Source organism: Alexandromys fortis, unplaced genomic scaffold (assembly GCF_014885135.2).
Source record: "Alexandromys fortis isolate MF-2015 unplaced genomic scaffold, M_Fortis_MF-2015_v1.1 scaffold_22, whole genome shotgun sequence".
Taxonomy (NCBI): Eukaryota; Metazoa; Chordata; class Mammalia; order Rodentia; family Cricetidae; genus Alexandromys; species Alexandromys fortis.
This window is the reverse complement of record NW_026067900.1, coordinates 16,627,694-16,645,265: the sequence shown is the minus strand read 5'-3', so window position 1 is coordinate 16,645,265 and position 17,572 is coordinate 16,627,694. Positions and strand designations below refer to the sequence as shown.

Sequence of the window (17,572 nt, the reverse complement as noted above, 5' to 3'; positions counted from 1 at the left end):
ATCTTTTTACAAGAAAGGTGATGTTACAGAGACCACAGTCGTTAGCCTCTTGATTCCCTCACTTTAGCTTCCCAGGGCTGGATCACAGGCTCGCACCACCACACCCAGCTAAATCAGATGCTTTAATTAAAGTACAAACACTAAATTTAAAACAATTATGATTTAAATTAAGATGGGAAAATAACCAGGGTACCAAGGAGAGACAGCTCAAGAGGCAAACACAAGATCCCCAGGTTGAGTTCCCTGCACTCCTACCCAAAAGAGTGAAAATATTTAGCTGGGCACTGTCAGTGGTAACTCAAGCAATGTAATTCCCATCCCACATAATGCCACCACTCCAAGAAGCCAAGGCAGGAGACTCTCCTCAAGTGCAAAGCCAGTCAAAGGTTCAAAACTGGACCCGGCCTTCAAGCAAAAGTCACAGCGAAACAAAGCAAAACAAACACAACGGCAGCAAAAAAAAAAAAAAAAAAAACAAAACAGAGAACATGGAGAGCACAAATAACCAAACACCTAGCAAAGACAAAAACACAAACTGGAAAGTAAGATAAAATAGGAGTTGTGCATAAAATTAATATCTGTTTTTTTTTTAAGTTCAACAAAACCATGAGGAGTCTAAAGAAAACTTAAGAGAGCAATTATAAATCAGAGAAGAAATCAGAAGGGAAACAGTTATGAAAACATCTTTATAAAATAAAACATTCAACAAGGTTTTACACAAGCTGGGCTGGGGAGACGGTCTGCTCAGTGGGAAAGCACCTGCTGCCCGAGCTTGAGGGCCTGAGTTGAGATTCCCAGAACCCTGTGAAGTCAGGCAAGGCAACCCAGGGCAAGGTGGGAGTGGGAGTCAAAAGAAACCCCCAAAGCCTGGGGATCAGCTAGCTTGCTGTACACCTGGGCACACAACAACAACAAAAAGACTATTTCCAACAGGCTGGGTGGTGACAATGGATACACAAAGTCACCCTGTGCCATTTATGTATGTGCTATAGCACAAATGTGCCCACACTTAGAACATTAATGTCTACACACACACACCATACATGTGTGGACCAACATAGGCATGGACATATAAGGCAGACATTATGTAAGTTCTTTGAATCCCTAAAAACCTAGTTTTCTAGGGAAGAAAAGCAAATTCATCCAGCAGTGAGTCAGATGCTGAAATGAAAACTTCCTTTCTCAGTTACTCTGCTTTCTTCTAAAATAAACATTATTCACAAGTCCAACTCACAAGGGGAAACATAAGGTATGTCACTGCTGAAGAAGAGGCAGCATTACGGACATGAAGGTTGCTGGGTCCCAAGTATGTGCAAATACTGCAACAGCAAAAGAAAGATTAGCCTGGTGTATCGTGAACAGAGAAAATAGGCCTCTGATGAGGGACATCGAGAGGGCTAAGAGCACTCAAGATTGAAATAAAGTTGCCACTGGTGGCTAGTAGAATTCACAAATAAATAAAGGATTATTAAAAAACACAAGATTCTAGTTTCAATCTCCAGTACTACAAAAGCAGTAAGTGCAGCCTGGCGGTGGTGGCGCACGCCTTTAATCCCAGCACTTGGGAGGCAGAGGCAGGCGGATCTTTGTGAGTTCGAGACCAGCCTGGTCTACAAGAGCTAGTTCCAGGACAGGCTCCAAAACCACAGAGAAACCCTGTCTCGAAAAAAACAAAAACAAAAAAAACAAACAAATAAAAAAAAAACAGTAAGTGCAAAAAATTAGAAAGGAAACAAACAAAAACATACCACAGGATATCAAGGAATATCATTTCTGGTGTCTAAATCAGAGTTATTGTTAAAATTGCCTTTAACTTAAAACTTCAAAAAGCTCTCCCTAGGTCAATTTGATATGAGCACACTGTGAAGAACCACCATACAAAAGAATAGCATCAAAGGACAACCTCAAGCCAATAAAGAACAGTGAAACTGGTGCTGGAGAGATGGCTCAGTGGTCAGGAGCACAGGCAGCTTCTCCAGAGGCCTGGGCTCCACTCCTAACACCCACCCCACAGCTCACAGCTTTCTAACTCCAGTCTCAGGGGATGTAATTGCCTCTTCTGGCCTCCAAGAACACTACATACATGTGGTGAACAAACATATGTAGGGGAAAGTAAATCCCAAAGCAATTACAAAGGTGCAGTTCGCTGGTGCCAGGCGAGGTGAGCTGTTTCCAGTACCTTGGTCTTGACTTTCCCATGTTCTCTTGAAGAAGACATGTCTCTGATTGCTTCTGGAGGCATGTAATTAACTGTACCAACCTATTTGCCAAATCACAGAAAACAATGAAAACATCTTGCTGTACTTGTAAATACATATATGTGTTCTTAGAAACTTGGATAATTAGTGATTTAAGTGACAGATTTGAAAAATTCAAATAACTGCCAACAATATATGTAAGATCACGTTACAACTCCAACAAAGTGAGTCAGATTGGGAACAAACTGGCTCATTTCCGAGTGCCTGTGCTTTGTCTGTAACTGTGTTGGGAAACTAATATTATCTGCCTTTTCACCCGCCTAGGCTAATTCCGAACTCAGGGATTTGACTGTCACTCACTTCCATGTTCAAATAAATTCAACATTTTCACTTCAGTAAACCAACCAACAACTTAAAGTATAAATAAAAAGAACCAACAGCTTTATCTTTCCAAAATCTTTGGCCCCATATGCAGACTGAAACGGGTTGGAAATCTAAATCATATAAGAGTTTCTATAGTCAAAAATGGTATAGGATAATCTTTTAGTTTGGCAGTTCTCAAACTGTGGGTCTCAACCCCTTTGGGGGGGTCAAACGAACCTTTCCCAGGGGGTTACATATCAGATGCCCACATTACATTTCATAATAATTGCAAATTTACTGTTATAAAGTAGCAATGAAAATAATTTTATGGTTGGGGTCACCACAACATGAGCACTGTATTGAAGGGTCACAGCAGTAAGATGGTTAAGAACCACTGCATTAGTTCTAAGAACAAAAGAAACACACAAAGCCTGGATGGTAGGATCTTGCCATAGATAACTTCAAGTTTATCTATAAACCAATGTTCACCTGTACTTTTGATACAAAAAGTAATGACTGACTGTCAAGTAGAATTATTTTAAGTGGATGCTGTCAACTGATTCTTCCTAACAAAGTCTGATTTTGCTTCAAGAATTGACAGACCTCTTTCAGGAATCTGCATTCATGGATACAGCAAGGGAGGTTCAGCCAAGATTACCTTTCAGATCTATCTTCATGTCACTAGTTTATTTTTTATGACACAGCTTCATTCCATTTGCTATTGAAGATTTTACTGTAAGAACACAGCTGGGGCTACAGAGGTGAGCGTGCTGCACAATCTGATGTGAGCATGCTTGCACTTGACAAACATACGCACAAACACACCACAAATAAGAAAGAAAATAATTCTTTTTTTTAATGTAGTTGAGTGGAATGTTTCACTATTTCCAATAAAGCTCTCTTAAAAAAATCTCCCAATTTAAGTGCGAAGAAAAAAAAAAGGACAATGGAGAGCATGCAGCCACGGCCCCTCTTTGCTCTGCTTCAGCAATGAGAAAACCATTCAAAATTTCTTGATATTATTTGTCTGATTTTGAACTGCTTTTCTAAATCAAATTGACTATGGTTTTGGACCTTTTATAATCATGGCTTCTATTCTTTTAAAAAGACTTCAAATTTTTTTGAAGAACATGGTCAGTAAAAAAATATAATGGCAAAATATTTAATGGATATAAAGGAACTAAACCTTATTATCAGCAATCACTAAGAGTTCTACCTGAAGCAAGGCCTTGGGCTCACACTTGTAATTCCACACCTGGGAGGCACAGACAGCAGGATCAGGAATTGAAGGCTGGCCACTGATACAGACCAAGGCCAAGGCCATTCTAGGTTATATGAAACCCTGGTTCAAAACACTAAAACACAATTCAAAACAGCAAAAAGTGTCCTACCTGAGAATCTTTAACTATGCTTGTTGTATCTGGCTGCATTTGGTTTGCAATCCCAAAATCAATTAGCTTCAGCATTCCTTCAACTATTAGAAAATTAGCAGGCTTCAGATCACTATGAACAATGCCTTCAAAATAAAATCCACTACATTAGATATAGTAAAACATTCTATGAACAAAAACAGTTTACAATCTCTGGATCAAGCTGATTCTTTTAACTAGTCAACACATTAATATTCATTTATTACACATTCTATACCTTCTTAGCAAATTCAGTGTGCCAAGTGCCACTCTAAACTTGCCACTTGTAATGAACACTTTAGACCTGTTAACAATGCTGAATAAATGAGTAAGTACCACTATCCTCATTTTCAGAGTGAGTACACTAATGTAATTTGACTGTAAGTGAATTGTTCAAGGTTACAGGGCCTAGATCTAAAGGAAGGAGGGGTTGAAGCTAGGTGTTTTGGCAGTCAAAATGTGGGACACTGTTGCACACTGCCCAGGAGAGCATCACCAACCACAGTCAGAGAGCAAGACCTTCCCACACTACCCAAGAATCCTAATCACTGACTCATTATTCTTAGGTTAGAAAAAGAGAAGCAGAGAAAACATTAAATTGAACACGTTTATTTTAAAGACAGGGTAAAGTGCAAAGAAGGGCTCTGAAAAGAACTAAGAACACATAAAAACAAACAAACAAAACCAGGGGCTAATAGTAAAACACAAAAGCAAAAAGCCAACTCTGAGACAAGAAAACAGGAAATTCTGTGGAAGCTGAAGTACTGACCATCACCTTCCCATTTTTAGGATGTCCAGATCCTTAAGTCTAGGACCTACTACTATAATCCAAGGATGTGAAGGTAAGAACCCCGAGTTAATACGAGGAGGATAGAGTTACACTGCACGTGTGTGGATTGAAGTTTACATTCTGTGTCCTCTGTGTGACCACTCTTAAGAAATGGGTTTGTTTCTTCATCTCGAAATAATCTTTCAATTAATTACTAAAGGTAGGTACTGAAAAAACAGGAGTATCTTTCTAAGAGGACACAATTAACAACTATTTTAAACTTTATATATATGAAGAGATTTTAAAATACCATGCTGATGGATTGTGTGTACTGCTTCCAACATGTTTTTCCAGTAGCTCTTGCGTTCCCATGGATTGATGGATTTTTTCTTTTTAAGCCAACTATTCAGGTCAATGTTTCCACATTCCATTACCAAGTAGATGTACCGCTCTGTGATTTCACTGCATTTAAAAATGAACAGAAGCAACAAAACAATAATTGCCTACATTAAATCAATAAGGATTTATTCTTTGCCTATGAATTATAGCAAAAACAAAGTTTTCTGTTAAAAATAAAAATGGATCCATACTAATCATAGAGGCGGATGATCTTATCACTGTGTTGCTGTAGTTTGTTCAAATAAGCTATCTCATTCCGGTAACTGTCAATAGTTTCCTTATCTGCATCTTCTAGGTTCACATATTTGATAGCATATATATGCTTCTTTTCACTCAATACCTGAAATACCTGCATAGACAGCAAAGAGAAAAGTTTAGAATACACCCTCCCTCTAGAAACCATTACAATTCTGAAGGAAATACCACCATGAAAAATGGAAGATTCTGGGCTTTTGAATGTAGAAGTAAAGTAAATCCTGGATGACGAGCAAGTGAGTGCCCATTTCTAGCCCCTGTGACAATGGACATTCAAATAACTCAACTGTACAAATGCCTCAAGTTTTCTACATCAACATCTAAGAAAAGCAACTTAAATTTGCTGCTATGTTCACAAAACTCTAGGGATGCCTCATCCATGGAAGAAACCCTGAGAAAAAGACATTCAGAAATGGTAAGGATGACTAAGGCTGCAACAGACAACTTGCTTTTTTTCATTGTGCCTAATATTGACAAGTTTATTTCTTTGATAGAGAATAGTTTTAAAAATACAGTAACTGTAAGCCATCATTATATTCATTTGTGAAAAGTAGGGTAAGTCACATTTTCAGTTAGGTAGGCAATACGTTCTTAGGAGTCAATTTCTAAAAACACCAGTAGGAAAATAACATCTGAAAGAGAGAAGCATGTGAGGGTACAACTTCCAGTATGTATGATGTGGGAGTCCCCTCTGTGTGCTGTGATTACCATTAATGAATAAAAAAACTGCTTTGGACCTATAGCAAGGCAGAGCTTAGGTAGGCAGGCAAAGCTAGGCTGAATGCTAGGAGAAAGAAGGGAGCAGTCAGGGGGCCGCCATGGAGCCGCCACTGCCAAAACTTTGCCGGTAAGCCACAGCCACGTGGCGATATACAGATTAATGGAAATGGGTTAAATTAATATGTAAGAGTTAGCCAATAAGAAGTTAGAGCTAATGGGCCAAGCAGTGATTTCGTGAATACAGTTTCTGTATGATTATTTTGGAGCTAAGTGGCTGGGAGCCAACAAGTGGCCCCTTCTCCAACACATATAACATATACATCACAACAGTAATCCAAATCCAAAGAACAGTCCATAACACGTATCTATTCACTTCCATTCTTTGACAGCGAACAGCATGTCTGTCATTTAACTGTGACTACCCCATAGATACTGGGGATCAATGAACCTAAACGCATGTGAGGCTTAAGAGCTGAAACTGCACACATTAGAGGGCCCATCAGGTCCTAAGCAGAGCATACTCTTCTTCAATACTGGTTTTCCCAAAGAGAACACACAGAGTAAAGTGTTTCGTTATGACATTTCATATATACTCTCTCCTTCCTTCATGTCTCTCCCCTGTCCCGACCTGCTCATCTACTTCCCAAAAGGCATCCTCTTTCCTATCATTCCTATTCAATTACTCTCTTACCCCAACTCCTTCCTTATGCTTATAACTGAGAATTTGATAAAGGGAACATGAAAAGGAAAATATTTATTGGAAGACTTGCTAGATGTTGTAATATACACTCTATTTTATTTTTTGCTTATGGTTTTGATGTTGGGGATTAAACCCAGGGTCTTGCACATACAACGTACATATTCTACTAGAGCATACCCCTTAGCCTACATATCCTATGTTTGCAGTTCAGGCAAATCTTGCCTCAGCCTGGCAAGTGATGGGATTATAGATGAGTGTCACAATGTCTGATGCTTTCCTTATTTGCAATATGTTAATAAGTTAGCCTGAAACAAGACTTGTTATTGTTAGTTGATTTAAAGAACTACAGCAAAACCTAAAATAAGCCTAAAGGCCCTGTTTCACATACTACCACAGCACAGAATAGCCTAATAACCAAGGAGAAACAGTCAACAAATGAATGATGTCCCTATTCAGTTGCAGGCATCTGAGCAGTCAAATATTACCATCTCGATAGTAAGTATAGGGTGGAGCACACACATACAACAAGCAAACTATTCACAGAATGTGTTTAATAGGGAAGCTATGGATAGGCGTGGTTACACACACCTTTAATCTCAGCATTTAGGAGGCAGAGGCAGGTTGATTTCTGAGTTTGATGCCAGTCTTGGAAAAAAAAGAAAAAAGAAAAGAAAACTACAGTAGAAACAGAGGAGAATGGAGAACACTGGTGATTGGAAAGTAGGAGTTGCAGTTAAATTAAGAGTGTAATCAAGTATGCCCTGGCCGAGAGGACACAAGCACATAAGCAAAGCCATGAGGACAGAGATGGGCTGATGACACACACCTGTAATCCTAGCATTTGGGAGGCTGAGGCAGGAGAACTGCTACAAATTCAAGACTAGCTGGGTTGAAAAGCAAGACACCATGGTAAGGGACAGAAGGAAGAAAAGGAGAAAAGATATAGGCCAGATCAGAAGAACAAAGACTGAGTGAGTAAAATTATTATTTATTGTAATAAACTAAGCAAAAAGATAACAAACTAACAACACCAATAAAAAGTAGATTTTGAAGCTACTCAAGAGGTAGGAAAGAGAGCATGGCTTGCTGACAAGCTAGTTGTATATATGATAATAAGAGTAGTCAATAGGTTTTTAGCTAAGTAATTGTAAGAATAGAACTGCTATTTACTACAACTGGAAAAACTAGAGATTGAGTGTTTACACAACTGTCTTAAACACCTGGTAACAAAGAAGAGATGCTGAGCAGTCAAGTGTGGAAAGTTAGTCTGGAAATGAGAGGCCTGAACTGGAAATACAAGTCTGGAAGCTGTAAGCACAAACACAGCACTTACAATCACCACCCTGGAGGAAAACACCAAAGGAAGCCTGAGTTCAGAGAGAAGGAAAGTGATGAAAGCCTAAGTCCTGAGGCTTCGTACCTAAGGTTCAGGAAGACTGAGAAAGATGCATCAATGTGAGAGAATAAATACAGGGCTGCGTGTGTGTGTGTGTGTGTGTGTGTGTGTGTGTGCTCGCCAAAGAGAACAACTACAATAAAAACAAACCCCAACTGTCTACTAAGAAACCTAAAGATCAAAGCACAGAACCAGTTTTAACGAAAGCTCCAATGATCTCTGTGGGGAGTGTCAAAGGCAGAGATGACTGCAGTGGGCGAGAACCATGGTCTATAAAGACAGCACTCACCATGCGCTCCTCATTGCTCAGGCAGATGAGAACAGAGCTCACAGCGCCAAGTAGTCCGAGAAGAAAATGTTATCACGAGACTGAAATAATTAAGAGCCCTACTTTTGAAATGAATTAATGACTAGACCAAAGACTCAAACAGGCATGTGCATGGTCTTAGGAAATCAACCCAAGACCCCAAAAGACAATCTCCAAAGTGAACAAAACAGTAAAGAGGGGGAGAAAGGACAAGATATGGAAAAACACCAACATGGAACTGAAACATTGAAAAGGAACCAAACAAATAATGGGATCAAATGTTCAATCAGATAAAAATTATACCAAGAAGTATCATTACTAAACAAGATTACAAGCAATAAGACTGAAACTGTGATCTAAAACTTCCTCTCAAACAAAAGTCTAGGACCAGATGTGTTCACTGAATTCTATCAAATTTTAAAAGAAGAGCTAATACCAACACTTTTTCAACTATTTCACAAAGTAGAAAACAGCACCAAATTCAGTATACAAGGTCAGTGTTATTCTGATACCAAATCCAGACAGAGACAAAAGAAAAAAAGAAAGAAAAACAAACCAATTTCCTTAATGAATATAGACGTAAACATTCTCAACAGCAACAAAGCCTCAAAGCACATTTAAAAGATCAAATGTCACAACTAAGTGGGATTCATCCTGGAGATTGGCTCCACATATACATATTAATAAATGTAATAAAGACAGAAACCATATGATCATCTCAACAGATGCAGAAAAGGCATTTGGCAAAGTTCACCATGGCTTCATGATAAAAATCCTATAGCTTGTATGATTACACAATGCATGATTTAAAAATGGAACAATTAAATGGAAGGATAATCAACCAGGATTGACATACTGTTAATTATCATCTTGATAATCCTTATTGCCATTTTGATAATTCTTGATTTATCTCTTAAAAAGTTGTTTGGCATGAATGCCAAGATACCGGTCTTAGAAAACTTAATAAAACAGATCACAGAGATATTCAAATCCAGGCAGAAGAATTTAATGAAGAACCAATTTCAGCATTGCATTATAAGGTTTGAGAGGAACAGCCTAAGGTTTTCCAACAACAAACCTTAAATATCCAGTATCCTTACGGGAATTGCCAAATGATAGATATCCCAAAGACTCTGTAAGAGCTGAATGTCTGGACTCCTGTGGCAATGGTAGACTTAAGGAGATTGAAGGAAAATGCATGGATTCACCTTTTATGAATCAAATGTTAAACTCATGGTCAACTTGTAATAGAATTACCCCTAAAAACTGGGAAATGCCTTGATGGGCCTGTCACAGCCCACCATACCCCCCCATGCCAAATTCGGTTTGGCTATTTCCTGTCATCATGAAGGAAACTTCTTCCCAGAGCAATTAAAAAACGTAACGCCTATTGTAAGAAACCATACTGCTCTGGATGACAGAAGAGCTTTAGAAGATAAAAATTTCAGAAGAAACTATGAATCAAAATTGATAAAGATTAGATTAAACCCCAAAGTTAGGGTTGGGGCAGGGTTTTGTTTTTGTCTTTACAGGAAAATAATAACTAACATCTTGAGGAATTTAAAGACCTTTGGACAAATAAGTATGAAAAGAAAAAGGGAGAAGTACCAAGAAAGAAATTACCAAGAAAAAGAATAACCTGACATACTGCCATCTCTGAAGTCTCCAAAAAGATGATGGGATCCCACAATGAAGATTCCTCCAGGACTATGATACTACCATTAAACTGAAAAGATCACCTAAAGATCGACTCTGGACTACAAACTGCTTAGAACAATTTTGTGGTGACTACTTGAGATGATCCAGCCTAACACACTACTCTAGAGAGGACCTGAGACAAGCCCTGCACTTTTCCATTACACAGAGACTGGACAACAAATGATACAGCTATCTCTCCCAGGACTTGACAATTACCCCGAGTTTTCTTTTCAGGATCTCTTAAAGATGCCATCACCCCCAGTCAGCAGGAAGGAAATTTAAGAACACGCTATCTACATTCCTAAGAGGTGGAGTGGGTGGTTTTTGGTTTTTCATTGGGTTATGGATATTTGTCACTGTTTAAGGGGGTTGGTTACAAGTTGTTATTGGTAATGGTCAGGAAAAAAAGCTAAATAAGGGAGATTAGATTCAGGGTTCTTGTTTTGAAAGAAAAAAAAAGGGATACAGATATAATAGACTAAAAGGGTAGATTATCAATCTACTCTGGGAAAAAAAGGTGGCTATTGATATAAGATAAAAAGGTAGATTATTGAATCTACTTTTAAAAAGCAACTACTAGTTTTAAATGTTTTACATTGGATTGGACTTTTGTATATTGCATACAAATTATGTATATTGATACAAATTTGAGATTCATTTTGTTAAAACGTCTACACACATTTCTACTCGTGCTCAAGGTATTGTACCTATACAGCTCATTCTAAACAATGTAATGCAAATTTCTAATTCTTGGAAGTTATTATTACCAACTGTTTAGGATAATAAGGAAATATAGGATAGTAATTAGTCACCTATTACAATTAAACCTGTAGTCATATTAGGTATGTTTTAAAGATCAAACAGAGATATATTGTAAATAGTCTTCAATACTTCAGTGATCTACAGAATATAGCATTTAAGATTTTCTAATAGGGTTCTTTTATTTATGACAACAAAACAGATCTGCTCCTGGCAGTACCAATCTACTTCAGAGAAGATGATGGACATCAAAGAAACTTCACATGGAGTTTACTGTCTTTGTGGCAAAAGTAAGTGACTGGGCAAGAAAGTGACCTTGCCTCGACTGCTGACAGTATGTTGTCCTAATTGGAGAAACAGGACACAGAAGAGGATGACTGATAAGCCTTGTCAAACCAAGTGAGACAGTCCTTCAAAAGTCCTGTTTCATAGAAAAGTGTGTCAAATATTCTAGGCAGTGAGGCTGAAGATGTCCCAATGTTACAGGGGAATTTTGGGTGACTGTCCAGGCAGCCAGATATTTGTTATTTCTCACATTTTTTTAGAAGTTACTTGCTTGCACTTCCTGCTTACTCAGTTAATATTATTTTCTTCTCGGGTCTCTGAGGGAGTTGAAGACTAGATATATATGGTTTTCCTTGCTTAACAGACTCAGAAGAGAAATTCAGTAAAGAAATGCAAAGCATATAAGACTGAGAGACATCAAAAGATAGTTTTGGATGGTAATTCAAGTAAGATAGAAAGTGAATTAGCTACAACATTTTGGACTCACCAAGATAGGATAATGGAGTATTTTCTCCAAATTTGTCAAATGTAAATGAACTAGACATTGTTGATGTGCTTATCGTTTGTACATATTATGTATAGTTATTATGTTTATTATATATAGTTTTTCTGTAGTGGCATTTTATTTGTATTTTAATAAATAAAGCCTGCCTGAAGATCAGAGAGTAAAACAGCCCCACTGGTCAGCTTTACAGACCAGGCAGTGGTAACACACATCTTTAATTCCAGTAGTCCACACCACTTGCTATAGAAACTAGGCAATGCATGCCTTTTTTTTCTTTTTTTTTAATTGAGAATAGGAAAAAAAAAGTTTCCGCCTCCTCCCAGCCTCCCATTTCCCTCCCCTCCCCCCACTCTTCTCCCCCTCCCCCCACTCCTCTCCCCCTCCCTCTCCAATCCAAAGAGCAGTCATGGTTCCCTGCCCTGTGGAAAGTCCAAGGTCCTCCCCCCTCCGTCCATGTCTAGGAAGGTGAACATCCAAATGCATGCCTTTAACCCAGCCCTAAAGAATATAAAACAGGAGGAGACAGCTCATAATCTCAGCCTCTTTCTGAGATTCCTGGAGGCAGGATCATCATCTCAGACTCAGGTAGAGGTAAAAGCCAATGGCTGGCTGTTTTGCTTTTCTAACCTTCAGATAGAACCCCAATTTCTGTCTCTGAGTTTTAATCGTGCTTCATTTTTCTTATGTTAGTATAGCCTTTTTTTTTTAGACAAAAAAGGGGAAATGTAGTGATATTTTTGTATGCGTTTTAACAAATAAAGCTTTCCTGAAGATCAGAGTGCAGAGTTAAGGCACTAGAGACCTTAGTGGCACACACCTTTAATCCCAGACAGAAGCAGAGGGATCTTTATTAGTTCAAGGCCACCCTGAACTCAGGACAAAGCCTGAGGAGGCAGTCTGAGGACAGGATAGCCCCTTTGGTCTGAGCATTGGTAGAGGTAAAAGGTTTCTCTAGTGGCTGGCTCTTCTGCTTCTCTGATCTCTTAGCCTTCACTCCCTATTATCTGACTCTGGGTTTTTATTAAGAATGATTAGAATTCATACTACAATATCCTTTGTAGGCATATGTTTCAAGACTCCATATCCTACAACACAGACACTGTATATCCATGCTAATTGCCATTCTATTCACAACAGCAAGAAATGAAACCAGTAAATGTTCATCCACAATTGAATGGATAATGAAAAATATAAATTCATAATGAGATTTCATTTAGCTATATAGAAAAATCAAACCCGTAGGAAAATGGATGGAAATGGAAGGTGATAATGCTATCTAATATCTTGCACACTAATCTAAAAAATAAAAATACATTTAAAAATAAATCACTCAGATAAATTTAGGAAATAATCTAATTGCAGAAGTTTATGTGACTAGAGCATCGTAAAATGGGAACCTCAAATAAAACAAATTCACTACTGAAAATTTTTACTGAATGACTCTATGCACACCCGCAGATCATGTCATGTCCTCAATTATAGTCTCCCTGTGATCATACATAGTGGTTACTGCCACTGCCAGCCAATGTCAAGGTGATACAGAAGAAATCTGAAAGCACAGGACACTGAAGAAAAGGCATGAGACAGATCCAGTTTTAGGTCTAAAGAGGGTAACTTACTTTACAGGAAGGAGGGGAGGATATGAGGCAGCTTTTCTGGCTCCAGGGAAACAAGGGCTTCTAGAAAATAAAACTGCTCCCATACTTGAAAAGACAGAGTGTTTTTATTTTATTTGTTACTTACCTTACTGGAACCTCCACTGCCTATCTGTTTTAGTATGGAATAAATTCTTCCTTTAACAGAAATGCATTCATTTACTGTTGAGGATCCTGAAACCTAAACAATTAAAATATGTAAATATAAGTTCAAAGAACATATCTAAGACACTAGTTTGCATTAGGTATAGTGGAATGCTCCCAATTTTGGCAAGCCTGAGCTACAAAAGACTGCCTCAAAAAGAATCTAAAACAACAAAAGCTGTAAAAGGTGAATAAGAAAAATATGTTAAATTTGTTCAGAGACAAACCTCTAAAAGTGATCCCTCTTTAACTGATTTTTACTTAATCTGAGCAGAAACATTTCATCTTTCTCTATTTCTTTTCCCTGTGTCTCCACAAGCAGGCAGTTACCCTCCCATTTAACTTTATATAAAAGCAATGTGCTAAGGTGCAGTCAGCTCCAGTCAATTAGACAGTGACATTTTATCCACGCCTGTCCCTCTCTTCTGTCCTGAGAGCAGTTCAAGAAGTTATGTAATTTCTCCAAACGTCAGCATCTTCCCAGGCAATCTACTAACAGCAGTGCCCTTTCCGTCCTTCTTGGACTGGACAGTCTTGCTTTGTGCTTATAGAGATTTTAAAAGAGACGGCGTGCTAAGAGACCACTTGAGATAGTAAGGGAAATGCAGTTTGTAATTACCAAAGTAACTAAACTGAATCAATTAAAGTCTGAATAAACTTCAGTTTAGCTGAGCCATGTTTTTAAATTCAAAATGACAGGATCTTCCATGAAGTTTCCTTTAGAAGCTAACAGAAAGATTTAATTTCTTTATTCTCAGGACTTGAGTCTTAAGTCAGAGCAGTCTCCCAAGCGTTCTCCTTGTTTCTCCTTGAACAGCATTTCTTAGACAATAATTACCTTGACATTCTTGCCGCTGCTGTGTACACTTTTCAGAATACAGTGACACCAGTGAACTCTACTTCATCACCAGCATCTTCCTCTATAAGTCTCCTCATCCCTACCTACCTCTCCTCATCAGGCCAGAAGCTTGCAAACTACTAATTAGGTAAGTTCACTCTGTTTCGCTATGCTATCTACAACTTTTAAAGCCCAGGAAAACCTCCAGCACCACTTTCCTTCCCCAATCTGTAAGTCACACCTGACTCCTTTTGAAGTCCCTCTAGAACATTCTCCAAGCCCCCTTCCCAATCACTTCTGAATTGCCTTCCAGATTTTAGATAGAACAGGACCTGTTACCACTAACAGGTCAATAAACAGACCTGAACCAACATAAATCTCTCCCTCTCCCCCTGGAGAAAGGGTCTTCCTATGTAATCCTGGATGTACTGGAACCTTCTATGACGATCAGGCTGGTCTCAAACTCACAGGGATCCTGTTGCCTATGTCCTGAGGACATATGCCACCATGTTAGGCTTTCGTTTTATTTTGTAACTTATATAAGTTCAAGACAGCAGACACTATCAAGTCTTTCTATAGCTAATATTATATAATTGATCATCAGGTAATCTTTTGGTCATTTTTGTTAATAGTGGCAAAATATACTTAACCCAACAGTTGCCTTTGTAACCAGTTTTAAGTACAATTCAGTGGTATAGAAACAGTAGTCATTGTGGAAACATCACCACTGTCCATCTCCAGAATTTTTTGTCATCAAATACTGAAACTCTATACCCATTGCTCTTTAAGAATTCCCCAATTCCTCCCTCCAAGGAATGTAACTACTTTTCTACTTTCTGTCAATTATTTTTAACCAATTAGTTTTAATAGATGATCACTCTTCTGGCTGTCTCACTTAAACAATATAAGCTAATGTTTATTAACTTTAAGTGTCGGGTCCTCCATGCTCTGCTTTAGGAGTTACACATGTAATTAACGTAACCTTAACAACCATTCTAGCAGCAGGCAGTGTGATTTCTCCATTTGTTACATGATGAAATGGGTACAAAGAGCTCATGTAACCTGCCAAAGATCACACAGCTGGTGAATCACACAGCCAAGAATCACCTCCATGAAGCCTCTCTAAAAGACCCATGTTTACACTGCGTTCACAGGTACTATACAGTAATTTCAGTAACTTGGTACCTTGTTTTGTTGTCAAATGGTAAATCACATATAAGCAAAATCTTTGTTAGTTTACAACAATTATAATACATTCTAAGTACCTCACACTGCTATACTGATTATTCAGAAAATTCACTTTTCCAAATGAATAGCATATTAACAATGGAAACAAAGCTACTCACAAATAGAAAGTAAGTTCCATCATAAGACAAGTTTTACCAGACTACACAAACTGGATCCTTGGCCTACTCCCCAAGAATAGGTGGGAGACACTCTAATCAAGAGACAAAGAGTTTCCTAAGAATGGACAGGTTCTAAAGACGTTTCTCAAGACCTTGATACTGTGAAAGCAAAAGCTATGAAAGTGACTGCACCTTAACACATGTCACCACAGAGCATGCTCATCAAACCTGTAAGTTTTGAAGAGGGGTACTCAGTCCTTGCTGCTGTTGGTGCTGCTGCTGCTGCTGCTGCTGCTGCTGCTGTTGCAGGCAGGCAGGCTGGCTGTAAGGTGTCAATAATGGGCAGGCAGGCAGAAAGTCCTTCTTCACAACTGGAGTCCTAAAACTGGAGAAGATTTTTATTTTGTTTAATATAAAAATATTAAGTTAAAAGGATAATTTTAAGTCTTTATATACTCTAAAAAGTCACATAAACCTAAAATTGCCATATTAGCTAGCTTTTTTTCATAAGAGCCAATATTTATATTTTCTATTTATGGCACATTACCTACTTTTCATAATAGCTAATATTTATATTCTACTTATATCACCACCAGACATTTAATTTGGTGGAAATTATTCTGAAATCAATTTTCATCCCCTAAAAAGAAATCCTTGTTAATAAAATAAGCAAAATGGAATTAAAAATAAGGAGTAAGGAGAATTCTATAATAGTTTAGTTAAGGCAAAGGTCTGACCACAGATTTTAGAACTTGTTTTAAATAGTAATGGTCTATGACAGCCTGCTGGAAATATCTGAGAGCCAGTTATATTACCAAAGGTGTTTGGTCTTCCAGCTTGTGTGTCTGTTCAGCACCACACCCACACTTTGTTCCTTTGTTTGCTGTTATATCTCCAATATCGGTAACAGTAATTGGTACAAAAGAATTCTAAAAATATGAACAATAAATAATTTGGGGCTGGAAAGATGGCTCAGAGGGTAAGGCTGTGCAAGCACAAGGACCTGAGTCAGAATCACCAACACCACGTGAAAAGTTGGGCATGGCTATGTGCAGGACCGTAACCCTAAAGTGTGAGGGCTAGAGGCACAAATACTACTAAGGCTTGCTAGCTCCCAGTCTAGCCCCAGGTTCCATGAAAGATCCCATCTATAGGGAATAAGGTAGAGAGTGCCATCCCACTCTGGCCTACAGGCACATGTACGTGCAACTGTGCATACATATGCGACACAGCACACACACACACACACACACACACACACACACACACATCTTAAGAAATGCATTATTATTTTAGCTAGCAATCATTCTTTGAAATGTCCTACACGAAATAAAATGAGGCAATAATAAAATTGTATTACATAGATAAGAAACTGGTTATAAGAAGGACAGTTCCAATTAGGATAAAAAAATAACATTCTAAAAATAAAAAGTCAAAGGCTTTTATCGTAGAATTTTGTTATCCCTTAAAAACATAGCCAACAGTTGAAGGCTATTTCTTTTCTCTGAAATGCCATCCATTTTCTGTTGCAAAACCTTTATTTCCCCTTTTCATCAGCTCTGACCATCCAATATCCTAACACATCCCTCATTCCCAAGGCCTGCATCTTTGAGTACTCTCCAAACCATGTAAATTATACACCTGACCTCTTTCAGGAGCCATCCTATTCCAATCACCACTCCCTACAGAAATATTTATCCCTTTATCCATTCTAAGAATGCTAAACTTCGTGTAAAACATGGTCTCAATCAGAAAGCCATCCATGTGAAAAGAGACTGTGTACTCAGAAGATTTCCAACCTCTAACAAATACTACACTATCATATA

The 17,572-nt window shown here is 38.2% G+C and overlaps 1 protein-coding gene and 1 long non-coding RNA gene across 5 annotated transcripts in view; one reads left to right on the top strand and one right to left on the bottom strand.

Moving 5' to 3' along the window:
• The window catches only part of Ttk (TTK protein kinase), a 44,689-nt gene that overhangs the window by 5,075 nt on the left and 22,042 nt on the right, over positions 1 to 17,572 (bottom strand). For 2 of the 3 annotated variants that reach the window (XM_050127480.1, XM_050127461.1), the window contains 6 exons: positions 15,975 to 16,131; positions 13,507 to 13,599; positions 5,330 to 5,487; positions 5,050 to 5,201; positions 3,953 to 4,077; positions 2,180 to 2,260 (listed from right to left, as the gene is read on the bottom strand). In XM_050127480.1, coding sequence (XP_049983437.1) covers positions 2,180 to 2,260; positions 3,953 to 4,077; positions 5,050 to 5,201; positions 5,330 to 5,487; positions 13,507 to 13,599; positions 15,975 to 16,131 — 766 coding nt within the window. The remainder of the gene's footprint in view (positions 1 to 2,179; positions 2,261 to 3,952; positions 4,078 to 5,049; positions 5,202 to 5,329; positions 5,488 to 13,506; positions 13,600 to 15,974; positions 16,132 to 17,572) is intronic. The other variant, XM_050127471.1, reaches the window with a different exon arrangement.
• LOC126491692 (uncharacterized) overlaps positions 1 to 17,572 on the top strand; it is a 53,239-nt gene that overhangs the window by 34,865 nt on the left and 802 nt on the right. Inside the window, exons 2-4 of one of the 2 annotated variants that reach the window (XR_007589436.1) lie at positions 4,760 to 4,812; positions 11,176 to 11,263; positions 14,437 to 14,548. This is a non-coding gene — a long non-coding RNA (uncharacterized lncRNA). Of the gene's footprint in view, positions 1 to 4,759; positions 4,813 to 11,175; positions 11,264 to 14,436; positions 15,904 to 17,572 lie in introns of those variants that run through there. The other variant, XR_007589435.1, reaches the window with a different exon arrangement.